The sequence below is a fragment of the Triturus cristatus genome, chromosome 3_1 (assembly GCF_964204655.1).
Source record: "Triturus cristatus chromosome 3_1, aTriCri1.1, whole genome shotgun sequence".
NCBI classification, from domain to species: domain Eukaryota; kingdom Metazoa; phylum Chordata; class Amphibia; order Caudata; family Salamandridae; genus Triturus; species Triturus cristatus.
Genome location: NC_140583.1, coordinates 693,702,349 through 693,719,907, shown reverse-complemented (window position 1 = coordinate 693,719,907; position 17,559 = coordinate 693,702,349). Strand labels below are relative to the sequence as shown.

The 17,559-nt window shown below is 47.7% G+C and overlaps 1 protein-coding gene across 1 annotated transcript in view; it reads right to left on the bottom strand.

The window, feature by feature from the left end:
- Positions 1 to 17,559, bottom strand: part of LOC146860809 (sperm-specific sodium:proton exchanger-like) — a 5,538,638-nt gene that overhangs the window by 672,060 nt on the left and 4,849,019 nt on the right. The window contains exon 21 of the mRNA XM_085646172.1: positions 16,699 to 16,797. Within this exon, the coding sequence (XP_085502298.1) occupies positions 16,699 to 16,797 (99 nt within the window). The remainder of the gene's footprint in view (positions 1 to 16,698; positions 16,798 to 17,559) is intronic.

Here is a 17,559-nt window from a genome sequence, read left to right as displayed (position 1 = left end):
CATGAGGCACAGGGTCAGACTGATTTGCATATGGCCATGTCTGAACTGGGGTGGCAGAGTGGGCTAAAGAACGGTGATGGATCAAACCCAGATCTGTTGACTGGGTGTGAGTGTTTGATTGGTTCTGATGCTCTGTCCATCACCACCCCCTTTTGTACCGCTTTGTTCGCCATAAGTTGGCAGGGTATGCTCAGACGTGAGTCCCTTGCTCACTATGCCACTGGATTCAAGCAAGCCTGGCTGAAGACGGCTGAAATGCCAGAAACCGGTCCTAGGAAGCTTGTATCCGGTCCAGGGAAGGCATGGCTTGGCAGTTCGGGCTGGACTGTTCCCATGAGGCACAGGGTCAGACTGATTTGCATATGGCCATGTCTGAACTGGGGTGGCAGAGTGGGCTAAAGAACGGTGATGGATCAAACCCAGATCTGTTGACTGGGTGTGAGTGTTTGATTGGTTCTGATGCTCTGTCCATCACCACCCCCTTTTGTACCGCTTTGTTCGCCATAAGTTGGCAGGGTATGCTCAGACGTGAGTCCCTTGCTCACTATGCCACTGGATTCAAGCAAGCCTGGCTGAAGACGGCTGAAATGCCAGAAACCGGTCCTAGGAAGCTTGTATCCGGTCCAGGGAAGGCATGGCTTGGCAGTTCGGGCTGGACTGTTCCCATGAGGCACAGGGTCAGACTGATTTGCATATGGCTATGTCTGAACTGGGGTGGCAGAGTGGGCTAAAGAACGGTGATGGATCAAACCCAGATCTGTTGACTGGGTGTGAGTGTTTGATTGGTTCTGATGCTCTGTCCATCACCACCCCCTTTTGTACCGCTTTGTTCGCCATAAGTTGGCAGGGTATGCTCAGACGTGAGTCCCTTGCTCACTATGCCACTGGATTCAAGCAAGCCTGGCTGAAGACGGCTGAAATGCCAGAAACCGGTCCTAGGAAGCTTGTATCCGGTCCAGGGAAGGCATGGCTTGGCAGTTCGGGCTGGACTGTTCCCATGAGGCACAGGGTCAGACTGATTTGCATATGGCCATGTCTGAACTGGGGTGGCAGAGTGGGCTAAAGAACGGTGATGGATCAAACCCAGATCTGTTGACTGGGTGTGAGTGTTTGATTGGTTCTGATGCTCTGTCCATCACCACCCCCTTTTGTACCGCTTTGTTCGCCATAAGTTGGCAGGGTATGCTCAGACGTGAGTCCCTTGCTCACTATGCCACTGGATTCAAGCAAGCCTGGCTGAAGACGGCTGAAATGCCAGAAACCGGTCCTAGGAAGCTTGTATCCGGTCCAGGGAAGGCATGGCTTGGCAGTTCGGGCTGGACTGTTCCCATGAGGCACAGGGTCAGACTGATTTGCATATGGCCATGTCTGAACTGGGGTGGCAGAGTGGGCTAAAGAACGGTGATGGATCAAACCCAGATCTGTTGACTGGGTGTGAGTGTTTGATTGGTTCTGATGCTCTGTCCATCACCACCCCCTTTTGTACCGCTTTGTTCGCCATAAGGGTATGCTCAGACGTGAGTCCCTTGCTCACTATGCCACTGGATTCAAGCAAGCCTGGCTGAAGACGGCTGAAATGCCAGAAACCGGTCCTAGGAAGCTTGTATCCGGTCCAGGGAAGGCATGGCTTGGCAGTTCGGGCTGGACTGTTCCCATGAGGCACAGGGTCAGACTGATTTGCATATGGCCATGTCTGAACTGGGGTGGCAGAGTGGGCTAAAGAACGGTGATGGATCAAACCCAGATCTGTTGACTGGGTGTGAGTGTTTGATTGGTTCTGATGCTCTGTCCATCACCACCCCCTTTTGTACCGCTTTGTTCGCCATAAGTTGGCAGGGTATGCTCAGACGTGAGTCCCTTGCTCACTATGCCACTGGATTCAAGCAAGCCTGGCTGAAGACGGCTGAAATGCCAGAAACCGGTCCTAGGAAGCTTGTATCCGGTCCAGGGAAGGCATGGCTTGGCAGTTCGGGCTGGACTGTTCCCATGAGGCACAGGGTCAGACTGATTTGCATATGGCCATGTCTGAACTGGGGTGGCAGAGTGGGCTAAAGAACGGTGATGGATCAAACCCAGATCTGTTGACTGGGTGTGAGTGTTTGATTGGTTCTGATGCTCTGTCCATCACCACCCCCTTTTGTACCGCTTTGTTCGCCATAAGTTGGCAGGGTATGCTCAGACGTGAGTCCCTTGCTCACTATGCCACTGGATTCAAGCAAGCCTGGCTGAAGACGGCTGAAATGCCAGAAACCGGTCCTAGGAAGCTTGTATCCGGTCCAGGGAAGGCATGGCTTGGCAGTTCGGGCTGGACTGTTCCCATGAGGCACAGGGTCAGACTGATTTGCATATGGCCATGTCTGAACTGGGGTGGCAGAGTGGGCTAAAGAACGGTGATGGATCAAACCCAGATCTGTTGACTGGGTGTGAGTGTTTGATTGGTTCTGATGCTCTGTCCATCACCACCCCCTTTTGTACCGCTTTGTTCGCCATAAGTTGGCAGGGTATGCTCAGACGTGAGTCCCTTGCTCACTATGCCACTGGATTCAAGCAAGCCTGGCTGAAGACGGCTGAAATGCCAGAAACCGGTCCTAGGAAGCTTGTATCCGGTCCAGGGAAGGCATGGCTTGGCAGTTCGGGCTGGACTGTTCCCATGAGGCACAGGGTCAGACTGATTTGCATATGGCCATGTCTGAACTGGGGTGGCAGAGTGGGCTAAAGAACGGTGATGGATCAAACCCAGATCTGTTGACTGGGTGTGAGTGTTTGATTGGTTCTGATGCTCTGTCCATCACCACCCCCTTTTGTACCGCTTTGTTCGCCATAAGTTGGCAGGGTATGCTCAGACGTGAGTCCCTTGCTCACTATGCCACTGGATTCAAGCAAGCCTGGCTGAAGACGGCTGAAATGCCAGAAACCGGTCCTAGGAAGCTTGTATCCGGTCCAGGGAAGGCATGGCTTGGCAGTTCGGGCTGGACTGTTCCCATGAGGCACAGGGTCAGACTGATTTGCATATGGCCATGTCTGAACTGGGGTGGCAGAGTGGGCTAAAGAACGGTGATGGATCAAACCCAGATCTGTTGACTGGGTGTGAGTGTTTGATTGGTTCTGATGCTCTGTCCATCACCACCCCCTTTTGTACCGCTTTGTTCGCCATAAGTTGGCAGGGTATGCTCAGACGTGAGTCCCTTGCTCACTATGCCACTGGATTCAAGCAAGCCTGGCTGAAGACGGCTGAAATGCCAGAAACCGGTCCTAGGAAGCTTGTATCCGGTCCAGGGAAGGCATGGCTTGGCAGTTCGGGCTGGACTGTTCCCATGAGGCACAGGGTCAGACTGATTTGCATATGGCCATGTCTGAACTGGGGTGGCAGAGTGGGCTAAAGAACGGTGATGGATCAAACCCAGATCTGTTGACTGGGTGTGAGTGTTTGATTGGTTCTGATGCTCTGTCCATCACCACCCCCTTTTGTACCGCTTTGTTCGCCATAAGTTGGCAGGGTATGCTCAGACGTGAGTCCCTTGCTCACTATGCCACTGGATTCAAGCAAGCCTGGCTGAAGACGGCTGAAATGCCAGAAACCGGTCCTAGGAAGCTTGTATCCGGTCCAGGGAAGGCATGGCTTGGCAGTTCGGGCTGGACTGTTCCCATGAGGCACAGGGTCAGACTGATTTGCATATGGCCATGTCTGAACTGGGGTGGCAGAGTGGGCTAAAGAACGGTGATGGATCAAACCCAGATCTGTTGACTGGGTGTGAGTGTTTGATTGGTTCTGATGCTCTGTCCATCACCACCCCCTTTTGTACCGCTTTGTTCGCCATAAGTTGGCAGGGTATGCTCAGACGTGAGTCCCTTGCTCACTATGCCACTGGATTCAAGCAAGCCTGGCTGAAGACGGCTGAAATGCCAGAAACCGGTCCTAGGAAGCTTGTATCCGGTCCAGGGAAGGCATGGCTTGGCAGTTCGGGCTGGACTGTTCCCATGAGGCACAGGGTCAGACTGATTTGCATATGGCCATGTCTGAACTGGGGTGGCAGAGTGGGCTAAAGAACGGTGATGGATCAAACCCAGATCTGTTGACTGGGTGTGAGTGTTTGATTGGTTCTGATGCTCTGTCCATCACCACCCCCTTTTGTACCGCTCCACCTCCTGCGGAGCGGCTGATGTCTCTGCCCTGCACCCTGAATAGAAAGGCAGAGTCATGTCAACAGAGTGCTCAAGAACTGGTTTGGACTGGGCAACGGCCCCTCAACCCCAGAGGAACAAAGGAATCAGGGGTATAAGTATTGGGACCCTGCTCCCAAGAAAGCCATCGTAGTTGTTGCATTCCACCGCAACCAGAAAAGCGCCTCGCATCCATGGAGAAGCGTGCCGCCGTCGGAGCCGCTGTCGTCGCATCTCGCAGAAGGGGTGTCGCCGCTGCAGCATCGCATCGAGCGGAAGCGTCTCGCAACGTCGGAGAAGAGTGCCGCTGCCAAGGCCGCTGTCGTAGCATCTCGTCAAGGGTGACGCCGCTGTAGCTGACGCATCGAGTCGAGTCTTCTTGCAACATCGGAGAAGCGTAACGCATCTGGAAGATCCCGTCTTTATTTCTTTTGCACCAAGAACTTCAACGCATCTGCATCGCTGCAACACTTTCGTTGCCCTGCGTGTCGCATCTAAGGTACATTGACTTAAAGTGTCACATTTAAGAACTTAAGAAACTAAGCAATCTTCTACCAACTAAGCAACCGTATCGTGTATTCTTAATCGTTTAATGTTCTTGTGATAATCCTATATAAAGAATCCTTATTTTTAATATAAATACCTGTGTGGTGTCCATTTGTAGTGTTGTCACTTGGTTACTGTATGTGTTCACAAATGCTTAACCTATAACGCTCTGAGATAAGCCTTGTCTGCTCGCGCCAAGCTACCTAGAGGGTGAGCAGGGGTTATTTTAGGAGTGTAACCCCTTACCCTGACTAGAGGAAAGGTTCCCTGCTTGTCACAAGTACCTACCTGTGCCAACCAGAGAACCCGGATTCTAACATTGGTGGCAGCGGTGGGATTCTGGACTTGCATTTGTGACTCATGTACAGTGATTGGTGAACACTACTTAGTGAGTGCAGACCTTAAACGCGACCAATACTTGTTGGTAAATTTCTTTTTGGGACTTTCTATTTTTGAGTACTGCCAGACTTAACCATGGTGGAGAAAGCAGCATCCGTAGTCTCTGTGAATACTGAATGGGAATGGGAAGAAGAGAAACTGGACAGCTACCCGTTGAAACAGCTAAAGTTCTTCTGCAGGAAATTTAAAGTTTCTACAACTGGATGTAAACACAAGGCAGAGTTCTACAAGGCGCTGAGGGCCTGGGTAGAAGCAAGGAATGCCATGGAGGATGATAATGCAGAGGAGCAGCTGGATGGGCCAGTGGGCTCAAGAGGAAGGAGAACCCCTTCCCCTGCTGGTAGCAGTGTTTCTAACCACAGTCTATCTCCAGAGGAGCTGGCAGATAGAAAAGAGTGTAGGATGCATGAATTGGAGCTGGCCAAGCTCAAGTTAAGTGGGCAGTTAGAATTGGAAATGCAGAGTAGAAAGTTAGCCCTGGAAGAAAAGAAGCTACAATATGAGCATGAAAAGGTTTTGAGGGAGATGGAGCTGAAAGCCCAGAATCTAGAAAAGGCCCCCTCTGGTGGCAGCACACCGTCAGTGCAAACAGAGTCAAGGGTATACATACCCAAGGATGTGGTTAAGGAATTCTTCAAGAATGATGACATAGGGCAGTGGTTTAAGGCCTATGAGGTAGCCATGTCTTCCCACCGGGTCCCTGAGAAAGATTGGGGAGCGGGGTTGTGGGGACGGTTCCTTAGTGAGGGGCGGGATACACTGCTGGATTTGCCTTCAGATGACTATAATTCCTATCCCCATATGAAGGCTGCTTTGATGTATAGATATGGGTTGACCCCTGAGTTGTATAGGCAAAGGTTCAGGGGTTGCATCAAGATTCCAAACAGTACGTATGTTGAATATGTGACTTTTTTTTTGCAGAGCACTGGATGGTTGGGTGAAGGGTAGCAAAGTTAATGATTTTCAAGGGCTTCTTGATTTAATGGCATGGGAGCACTTGTCTAGTAATTGTTTTCCTGAGTTACGCCAGCACCTGATTGATAGTAGGCAGACTAACCCTAGGAAGCTTGCTGAGGAGGTGGACCGCTGGGTCAGTACCAGGGTCCACAAGGGTCAAGTGGGAGATTCCGCCAAAGGTGGGCAGGGTCCCCAGCAGAAGAGTGGGGGGGACAAGGGTAAACAGAGGGAGTTCCAGAAGAGGCCCCAAAGTAATCCCCAAGGGAACCAAGGGAAAGGTTCTCAGCCTCCCCCACCACAGAAACCGACCGGGGCCCCGACAGGTTCACCTGTGCAGAAGGGGCCCATAAGATGTTACAAGTGTGGTAAATTGTGCAAAAGTAGGTCGCACACTGCTCGTCACACCAGCAAGTTGCCCCAAAGGACTGTGGGAAATGTAGTGGCGACGGCGGGTACGCCTATGCCACGATGTGTAAAAAGAACAGTATGTGTTGAGTTAGCCATCCCTGGACACGTGTTTCGAGGTAGTTGCCTCTCGTCAGCAGGGAGCAGGTCAGTGTAAGGGGGTGCCGTGTGGACTGCCAAAATGTAATTAAAAACAGGTCAAGTACCTCTCCTGGCGCGCAGGTGCAGATCCAAGGCTCGTCAGCCCGTTGGCTCAAGAGAGCCGTAATAAATTGTGCAAAAGTAGGTCGCACACTGCTCGTCACACCAGCAAGTTGCCCCAAAGGACTGTGGGAAATGTAGTGGCGACGGCGGGTACGCCTATGCCACGATGTGTAAAAAGAACAGTATGTGTTGCGTTAGCCATCCCTGGACACGTGTTTCGAGGTAGTTGCCTCTCGTCAGCAGGGAGCAGGTCAGTGTAAGGGGGTGCCGTGTGGACTGCCAAAATGTAATTAAAAACAGGTCAAGTACCTCTCCTGGCGCGCAGGTGCAGATCCAAGGCTCGTCAGCCCGTTGGCTCAAGGGAGCCGTAATAAATTGTGCAAAAGTAGGTCGCAAACTGCTCGTCACACCAGCAAGTTGCCCCAAAGGACTGTGGGAAATGTAGTGGCAACGGCGGGTACGCCTATGCCACGATGTGTAAAAAGAACAGTATGTGTTGCGTTAGCCATCCCTGGACACGTGTTTCGAGGTAGTTGCCTCTCGTCAGCAGGGAGCAGGTCAGTGTAAGGGGGTGCCGTGTGGACTGCCAAAATGTAATTAAAAACAGGTCAAGTACCTCTCCTGGCGCGCAGGTGCAGATCCAAGGCTCGTCAGCCCGTTGGCTCAAGGGAGCCGTAATAAATTGTGCAAAAGTAGGTCACACACTGCTCGTCACACCAGCAAGTTGCCCCAAAGGACTGTGGGAAATGTAGTGGCGAAGGTGGGTACGCCTATGCCACGATGTGTAAAAAGAACAGTATGTGTTGCGTTAGCCATCCCTGGACACGTGTTTCGAGGTAGTTGCCTCTCGTCAGCAGGGAGCAGGTCAGTGTAAGGGGGTGCCGTGTGGACTGCCAAAATGTAATTAAAAACAGGTCAAGTACCTCTCCTGGCGCGCAGGTGCAGATCCAAGGCTCGTCAGCCCGTTGGCTCAAGGGAGCCGTAATAAATTGTGCAAAAGTAGGTCGCACACTGCTCGTCACACCAGCAAGTTGCCCCAAAGGACTGTGGGAAATGTAGTGGCGACGGCGGGTACGCCTATGCCACGATGTGTAAAAAGAACAGTATGTGTTGCGTTAGCCATCCCTGGACACGTGTTTCGAGGTAGTTGCCTCTCGTCAGCAGGGAGCAGGTCAGTGTAAGGGGGTGCCGTGTGGACTGCCAAAATGTAATTAAAAACAGGTCAAGTACCTCTCCTGGCGCGCAGGTGCAGATCCAAGGCTCGTCAGCCCGTTGGCTCAAGGGAGCCGTAATAAATTGTGCAAAAGTAGGTCGCACACTGCTCGTCACACCAGCAAGTTGCCCCAAAGGACTGTGGGAAATGTAGTGGCGACGGCGGGTACGCCTATGCCACGATGTGTAAAAAGAACAGTATGTGTTGCGTTAGCCATCCCTGGACACGTGTTTCGAGGTAGTTGCCTCTCGTCAGCAGGGAGCAGGTCAGTGTAAGGGGGTGTAACTGGGTACTGGCAGATCGCCTTGACCGATGGGGCCAAAGAGAGGTCAGCATTTTCCACCCCTGATGGGCATTACCAGTTCCGGGTTATGCCCTTTGGGATGAAAAATGCCCCTGCCACCTCACAGAGGTTGGTCAACCAGGTGTTGGTTGGGCTGGAGTCGTTCAGTGCCCCCTACCTGGATGACATCGCAGTGTTCAGCTCCACGTGGGAGGAACACCTGCGCCACCTCTGGGAAGTTTTGATGGCGCTGCGGAGGACAGGCCTCTCGATCAAGGCGAGTAAGTGCCAGATCGGTCAGGGTTCAGTGGTGTACTTGGGGCACCAAGTTGGGAGTGGCCAGGTGGCACCCCCTCAACCCAAGATAGAAACCATCCTGAATTGGAAGTCGCCCAAAACCCAGACGGAGGTGAAAGCCTTCCTAGGTCTCACCGGGTACTACAGGAGGTTTGTCAAGGGGTATGGCAACATTGTTGCCCCCTTGACAGCGCTGACTTCAAGGAAGCAGCCCAGGAAGATGATCTGGACTGACACCTGTCAGAAATCTTTTGAGGCCCTGAAAGCTGCTATGTGCACGGCGCCCGTGCTTTTGGCTCCCAACTTCTCCAAAGAGTTTATCGTTCAGACAGACGCTTCAGAGCATGGTGTGGGGGCTGTTATTTCACAGATTATTGAAGAGGGCCTAGATCAACCTGTAGCCTTTATCAGCAGGAGGTTACTTCCACGGGAACAGAGATGGAGTGCTATTGAGCGTGAGGCATTTGCTGTGGTCTGGGCGCTGAAGAAGCTAAGACCATACCTGTTTGGGTCTCACTTCCGGGTTCAGACAGACCACAGGCCCCTCAGATGGTTGAGGCATATGAGGGGTGAGAATCCAAAGCTGTTGAGGTGGTCCATTTCCCTACAGGGTATGGATTTCACGGTGGAACATCGCCCTGGTACAGATCACGCCAATGCTGACGGTCTGTCCAGATTTTTCCACCTTAGTGATGAGGAACTCCCTGGGGTAGGGTAGTTCCCCCCACTTTTCAGCTGGAGGGGACATGTGTTAGACCTGGAACCTTGGCGTGAGTCTCCCTTCCACTTTTTGTCGCTGTGCCTCATGTGTTTTGCTGGTGTTAGCTGCTCAGAGCACTGTGCCACTGCCAACCAGTGCCACAGTGCAAGTGCTCCCTATTTAAAATGTATATATTGGTTGGATTCCATGATTGGCTTATTTGGTTTACTGTCAGACCCCAGTAAAGTGCACCAGGAGTGCCAGGGCTTGTAAATACAAATGCTGCTGGTGGGCTTGCAGCACTGGTTGTGCCACCCACAGAAGCTGCCTGGTAAAATATATCTAAGGTCTGCCATTGCAGAACCTGCGTGCAGTCTGGTACTGTCATGCTGACTGGGCAACTGCACATACTTGCCAGTCCCTAAACCTTCCCTTAACTTCATATCAGTCACCCCTATGGTAGGCCCAAGGGCAGGGTGCATTGTAAGCATAAGGTAGGACAAGCCCTGATGTGTGTGGCATGTCCTAATAGAGAATTACAGCCATTTTCGTTTTTCACTATTGTAAGGCTACCTGTTCTCCATAGGCCAGAATGGGCTGTTAGAATTGTTACATTCTATGATCCTAACAGACCCAGGGAACATGGTAGAAATTCGAGTTTAGTATGCCTGAACTCAGAATAATAAAATACATCTTTTAGTAAAGTTTATTTTAATATTCTGTGTTTGCATATACCACTTTTAGAAAGTTGGTATTTGCTTGCTTGACCATTTCAGCACGCCTCTGCTATGATGTGTATTTGCCTGTCTGGTTGTGTGAGTGACAGGGCTGGGGAAACCCAGAGGGGCAGGGCTAGGCAGCCTGGTGGTGAATAGGAAGATTGGCAGTCAGATGGGTGAGAGGAGTACACCTGGGCCCAGAGGAACAAAGGAATTAGGGGTATAAGTATTGGGACCCTGCTCCCAAGAAATTAGATCCTGCTGAAACAAGAAGAACCTCTGCCAGAGGAGAAGGAACTGGGAAAGCTGTAGGAGGAGTACTGTCCCTGACCTGGGGGATTAGCCTGCAGTGGTTGCCTTGCTGCCGAAGTAGAGGAGAAAGACTACTAAAGACTTTGCTTCAACTTGTGCTTTGAAAAGATCTCCAAGGGCTTGAACTGAGCTTGCCCCCTGAACGAAGTCCCAGGACCAGTGGAATTCACCCCCAGCTCCCCAGATTCTTTTGGAAGTGCCTGCTGCTGTTGTTGGGCCTTCTGAGGAACTGCGTGTCGCAAGGAGCTGGAAGCGCGATGCAAGGAAGAGAAGCGTGCCGCCGTCGGAGCCGCTGTTGTCGCATCTCGCAGAGAGTGTCGCCGCTGCAGCATCGCATCGAGCGGAAGCGTCTCGCATCATTCCGGAAGTGTCTCGCAACGCCGAACAAGCGTGTCGCCATCGCAGCCATCGTAGCTGTCGCATTGCACCGCATCGAGAGGAGAGTCTTGCATCGAGGAGGAAGCGTGTCGCCATCGCAGCCATCGTAGTTGTCGCATTGCACCGCAACCAGAAAAGCGCCTCGCATCCACGGAGAAGCGTGCCGCCATCGGAGCCGCCGTCGTCGCATCTCGCAGAAGGGGTGCCGCCGCTGCAGCATCGCATCGAGCGGAAGTGTCTCGCAACGTCGTAGAAGAGTGCCGCTGCCAAGGCCGCTGTCGTCACATCTCGTCAAGGGTGACGCCGCTGTAGCTGACGCATCGAGTCGAGTCTTCTCGCAACATCGGAGAAGCGTAACGCATCTGGAAGATACCGTCGTTATTTCTTTTGCACCAAGAACTTCAACGCATCTGCATCGCTGCAACACTTTCGTTGCCCTGCATGTCGCATCTAAGGTACATTGACTTAAAGTGTCGCATTTAAGAACTTAAGAGAAACTAAGTAATCTTCTACCAACTAAGCAACCGTATTGTGTATTTTTAATCGTTTAATGGTCTTGTGATAATCCTATATAAAGAATCCTTATTTTTAATATAAATACCTGTGTGGTGTCCATTTGTAGTGTTGTCACTTGGTTACTGTATATGTTCACAAATGCTTAACCTATAACGCTCTAGATAAGCCTTGTCTGCTCGCGCCAAGCTACCTAGAGGGTGAGCAGGGGTTATTTTAGGAGTGTAACCCCTTACCCTGACTAGAGGAAAGGTTCCCTGCTTGTCACAAGTACCTACCTGTGCCAACCAGAGAACCTGGATTCTAACATTGGACATTATACTAATTTTAAAGGTTGTGCTGGTTGGAAACCTATCTGCAAAAAATGTGGGAAGAAAGGTAATCTTTCTAATTGTTGTCGTAGTTCTATTAATACTTGTATTCAAGAAGTGTCGTGTCAATATGCTGATGATTCATCTGAAGATGAGATCATCATGCAAGTCCAAGATGGCACAGGTGGTCCTTGGGAAACTGTTGATATTGATGGTGCTCATGTTTCTATGTTATTTGATTCAGGTGCTAAGATAACTTTGATTCCAAAAACTTTCTTTGAGGAAAATTTAGCGCACAAAGTCAAGTTATTTAAACCTGATATATCTCCAAAAGGCTATGGTGGTCAACCCATCAAACTAGTGGGGTATTTTAAAGGATCGATTCACTTTAAAGATCGATTTACTGCAGGGAAGATTTATTTTTCTGTAAGGGGTGACTCACTCATTAGTTGGATTCACCAAAAGGATTTAGGTGTATATCTAGATCCAAATGAGTCTCCCTCAGTCAAATTAAGACAACATTTTCATGTGAATAATGTTAAATCAAACATGCCCAATTTTGAAGAAGAGTTTCCTGAAGTTTTTGACAAGAAACTAGGTTGTATCAAGAAATATGTACATAAGATCAAAATTAAAGAAGGGGCAAAGCCAATTGTAAGCAAGGTTAGAAGTGTACCTTTAATTGTCAAGGAGAAGATGAAAGCAGAGTTGAATAAATTTCGAGATAACTGTATCATAAAAGAGGTGGAAGCTACTCAATGGTTGGCTCCAGTTGTTATGGTGAAGAAGGCCAATGGTGAAGTTCGCCTTTGTGTGGATTTGCGCGAGCTAAATAAGAATGTCATTGTGGACCATTATCCTCTTCCGAACATTAATGATTTGCTTGTTATGTTGGAAGGGGCTAAATGTTTCACAACTGTGGATCTCACATCGGCATACCACCAAGTTAGACTTCACCATGAGTCTCAAGATCTAACGGCATTTGTTACTCCGTTCGGCACTTTTAAATATGTACGCATGCCGTGTGGATTAATATATGCCGCTGCAGTTTTCCAGCGTGTAATGGAGAAAATGTTAAAAGGTTTATCTGGTATTAAGGTCTATCAGGATGATGTCCTTATTTATGGTGAAAATTCCACTGTACACAATCAAAGAGTTCGGGAAGTATTAAAGAGATTCAGAGAAAATGGTGTTACCTTAAAAGCCAGTAAGTGTAAATTAAATTTGGAAGAAATAGATTATCTTGGTCATAACATCACTCCAAATGGTATTGAACCGAAGAGCGATCTGGTTGAAACTATAAACAATTTAGTCAGCCCTTCATCAAAAGAGGAAGTAGTAACATTTTTGGAAATTGACAGAGTATTATAACAAATTCATTCCAAACTTTGCGGAAAAAAACAAAAGCTTGAGGCCTCTTCTCAAAAAAGGCACTCCTTTTGTTTGGAGTAATGAATGTGAATTGGAATTTTGCAGTATTAAGAAATTACTTTAAAGATCTTACAGTCTTCAGAGTTTTGAACCTGGATATGAATCTATTATCATGTCCGATGCAAGTTCGAATGGTCTTGGGGCAGTCTTATTGCAGAAACATGATGGGGGGGAAAGGACCATTTTGTTTATCTCCAGAGCTCTTAGAGGGTCAGAACTGATTTTTTCAGTCATAGAGAAAGAGGCCTTAGCTATTTCCTGGGCTGTACACAAATTAAGGAAGTTTTTGTGGGGGAGCAAGTTTACAGTACAAATGGATCATACACCTCTCAAAGACATTTTTTTAAAGAAATGTTTGGATGCGGTTTCTGCCAGAATTAGGTGCTGGGTAATTGGCCTACAAGAGTTTCACTTTAAAGTGGAATATGCTCCTGGCGCAAAGAACTGGGTGGCTGATTGTGTTCCCGTTTAGTCTATTTAGGTGATACCAGTGAGGATATTGCTGGTGAAGATCAGAACCTAGATGTATGTCTAATTAGTGAAGGTATAATTAGTAAGGATGAGTGGTTGGCAGAAGTCAATAAAGATTTGGTTCTTTCAGGTATGGTTGGGAAAATTAAGACTGGTTGGTCTAACTCAGACAAGAATAATGAAACATTACAAACATTTTTTAGAGTTAAGGATGAATTGTCCTTCCTGGGTGGTTTTGTGTTGAGGGGCTTATTCCACCCTTATCCCTGAGAGAATGTTTGATTGCTCTTGCTCATGAGACTCATCCAGGAATCTCAAAGACAAAAGAGAGGTTGAGACTTATGTATGGGTGGCCAGGGATGGATATTCAGGTGGAGTATGTAGTACGTGATCGTGTAGAATGTTGCAATGTTGACAAGATGTTCAAATGTAGTGTGCAACCAATGGTCATATAAAAGAACCCTGGCAAGAGAGTTTTTTTTATATATTTTAGGTTCAAGTATGTTTTGGTACTTCTGGATATGTTTTCCAGATGGCCAGAAGTTGCCATTACTAACTCAATTGAATCTTGTGATGTTATTGTGTTTCTTGGAAGAGTTTTTGAGAGAGACGTTTTTCCAAATTCTTTGTTGACAGACAATGGGGTACAGTTGATCTCTGGAAGAGTTTTTGAAGAAAAGAGGTATTAAACATAAGAAATCAGCTTTATATCATCCCGAGTCCAAAGGTATGGTTGAAAGATTCAACAAGGCGTTGAAGGAGACCATTCAGCGTGCCATTTCAAACAATCTTTGTTGGAAAAGTGAATTACTTGATAAAGTGAAGAATTATAGATTTACTCCCCATTCGAATACAGGTTTCTCCCCATTTGAATTATTCAAGAGAAGAAAGGCTAATACACTTGTGTGTCCCTCCTAGGTTAATGATTTATCTAAGAATGACTTATCGCTGTTTCGCTTTCTGAAACTGATGGTATGGAGTGATCATAACTGTACCCTAATGTGATATATTATTATTGCTTCCAATTTTGCTTTCCTTTGCTATAGTAGAAAATATTTAAGCTCATGCTAAAAGGAGGGTCTGTTAGAATAGACCTGTTTGCGCTTACGCAGTGCCACATGTAAGTTAGCATTCACTGCACCATTTTCTTTTAGGCGCCATTTTAGACTGCTCAAGTTCAATTCCAAGAAATGCCCCCTCTTGCGTTTTGTTTCTGGACTTTAGGTTCTGTTTCAGTATTGAGCAAACTGTTCATGCGAGCACATAGCTTTCTCACTAGATAGAGGCCCTCTCCCACTTGTCTGGTGGCTGGCTACGGATTGAACGACCTTGGACTATGTTAGTTTGTGTAAGATATAAGCGCTGACATCTTTTATTTTTGGATTTCACTGTCTAACTGCACCAGTTTGGTAAATTCCACTGTGGGCGTGTTTTTTGCCTGGCTATGAAACGTACATAATGTATCTTTATGCTTGTCAATTTCAGTTCCCTCTGTACCACTTCCCGAGACTTTGCAGATGGGGCTCCACTCTGAGTGCATCTGAATAAAACAATTATTGGTATATTCTCTACTGTTCTTCCGACTCTTCATTTGGTATGGAAGGCTGAGAGGTGGTCCAAGGAGACCCGGGTGTCCCCAAGGGGGTCACTTCCTTCAAGCATGCCCATGCATTATCAGTCTCAAAATGTTTTCTTTGAAGATTTGGAGGCCACAGGTGCACCAATTGTGCAATGAAGGATGACTGCATAAGAGAATACAGGGCCAGATGTACGAAACATTTTACTGGTCGCAAACAGCCCATTGGGCCGTTTTCAACTGGTGAAATGCATTTTGCCATGTACAGAAGGCAAAATGTGACTCTGTAACTTGTTGCCAAATCACATTTTGCTTGTGCTTCAGTATTAAGAAGGGGTGGTTTAGGGCATCCCTTACTTTCAAATAGCACTGGTATGTATGAATGTTTTGCGACCGGGAATGCGGTCACAAAACATTTGAAGTCACCACTTTAAGTTGGTAGTAACTCACTCTCAAATGGGAAGGGGTCCCAAGGTAGCTTTTCATGTTTATTTCTGAAATGCATCCTGTTTTCCTTTAAGGAAAATGGGCTGCATTACAGAGTTATATAAAAAGCAATTACAGACATGGTAGTGTGCTGACCCCAGCAGGCCACCATTCCTGTGACTGTAGCCATTCACAATGGGTCAGAAATTGGGACCTGTCTGATGAATATTGATGAGGCAGTTTCATTTGCGAGCCACTGCAAATCACTAAAAGGGTCAAACACACTGTTGTGCATCACAGTTTGCGATTTCCTAATTGTGAATCACTAAAATTCGCTATTAGGAAATCAAAAACACGCAATTTCGTACATCTGGCCCACAGGTGCTTCACAGCATAATTTAGTTAATGCAAAATTATCTCTTTGTAAGTCACCCATTGAACATTCATCTCAAGCTGAACCACAGGGGCCCCACTTGGAGGGTACCGACTCATTCACTTTGGGTCCAGGTGCGGGTTCAAGATGGTTCAAGCCTTTTCTGTCCCTGAGGCTATGATTAGGATGCCAGCAAACTAGCCCTTGGAGTCACTCTGGAAGTGACAAGCTGCGTACTTCAGAAGACTGCTTTGCTGCACCTGGAAGGATTGACTGCTTTGCTGCCTGAAGCCTGTCTTGAACCCTCAGAGGCCTGCCTGGCTAATTGAGCATTGTGCCACTTCTTGAACTCAGGACTACCAAAGTGACTCCAAAGGCTAGTTGGCTGGCCTCCTAATCAGAGCCTCAAGGACAGACACCAACTATCTTGAACCAGCACCTGGACCCAGCCTGAGGGAGTCCTAACCCCTCAAGTAGTGCCCCTCCAGTCCTAGACCCTTGGTGGTGGTGGTAAAGGGGCATCCCACTCAACCAACAACCCAGTGCCTCACACCTACATTAAACACTATTGAAGTTATGAGTGTCTCAACCTAAACTGAAGGCATATGAGCACTTACATTTCTGAAAATAGATATGCTCTATACTGTACTGTACGTCCATGCTGGTTTTTGGTTTAAAGGTCAAATGTGTCAATCGCTCCTTCAAATAACAAGAACTTTAGTGGTCTAGATGTCATGCATGAGAGGCTACAATTCATAACTTATTTTTATTTAACTTGTTTAAGGGTCAGTTTAATTGGAACAGCATAAATGAATATCTATGATTGTGTCTAATGATTGAGATCACTTTTTGCATGTTTAAGTCTTGGTTCGAAAACTAGTTACAAGAACAAGCATGTTTCTTTGTTTGAATTTGCAAATGTTGGAAACAAGTCATTCACTACATTATACCATATTATTTGCACAGTAGGCATTTTGATATCCAACTATAAAACAATAGTAACCATGCTGGAGTCTGACTTACCTTCACAAGGCCAGAAACCATTAGATGGACACCTCTGGGCTCTTGACCTTCATTGCATATCATATCTCCGTAATCAAAAAACAAAATCTTTGCTTTGCTCTGAAATCACAAAAGACATACTTATTGAACAGAAGATAATTTAGAATAAACCAGTGCAGCAGCTTTACTTTCAAACATAGACCAAGATCCACATCTTTTATCGAACAATTTACATGAATAACATCAAAAAGGTACACTCCTAAAAGCCTTTGATAATTCGGAGCACTCATTTTAGCCCTAATTTTGTTTTCTGGTCTTTGCTATGAAAATGGAAACAGGAACCAGGGCTGGACTGGGGGGCCATAGCAGTTCTGGTAAAATCTTTCAGACTAGCTCCTGTATGGAGCACAGCGAGGGAGCCGGACCACTACAAGAGGGGCTTAGGGAGGTCCACCCCCAAGGAAATTTGGTAAACAATGGCAAAAATGGTGTATTCTACAGCACATTTTCCATTATATATACAAGTGTATTCGCTTTTAAAGCATAGGAAATGATGACCTTCCAGTGCACCAGTGTGGGAAGGTGTTCTTTTGGACAAGGTAACCCCCACTTTTTGCCTGGTATTTGATGTGATTTTGACTGGAAGTGCATTGGGATCCTGCTAACCAGGTCCCCAGAGCCATATTTCTTTCCCAAAACTGTGCTATTGTTTCTCCCATTGGTGATACCTTTAGTACCCTCTGTAAGTCCCTAGTAAATGAAACTTCTGGTATCTAGGGCTGGAGGTACTAAAGAGGGTCACTAAGGGCTGCAGTACGAATTGTGCCACCCTAAGGGACCCCTCACCAAACCCATGCAAGACTGTCATTGAAGGCTGCATGT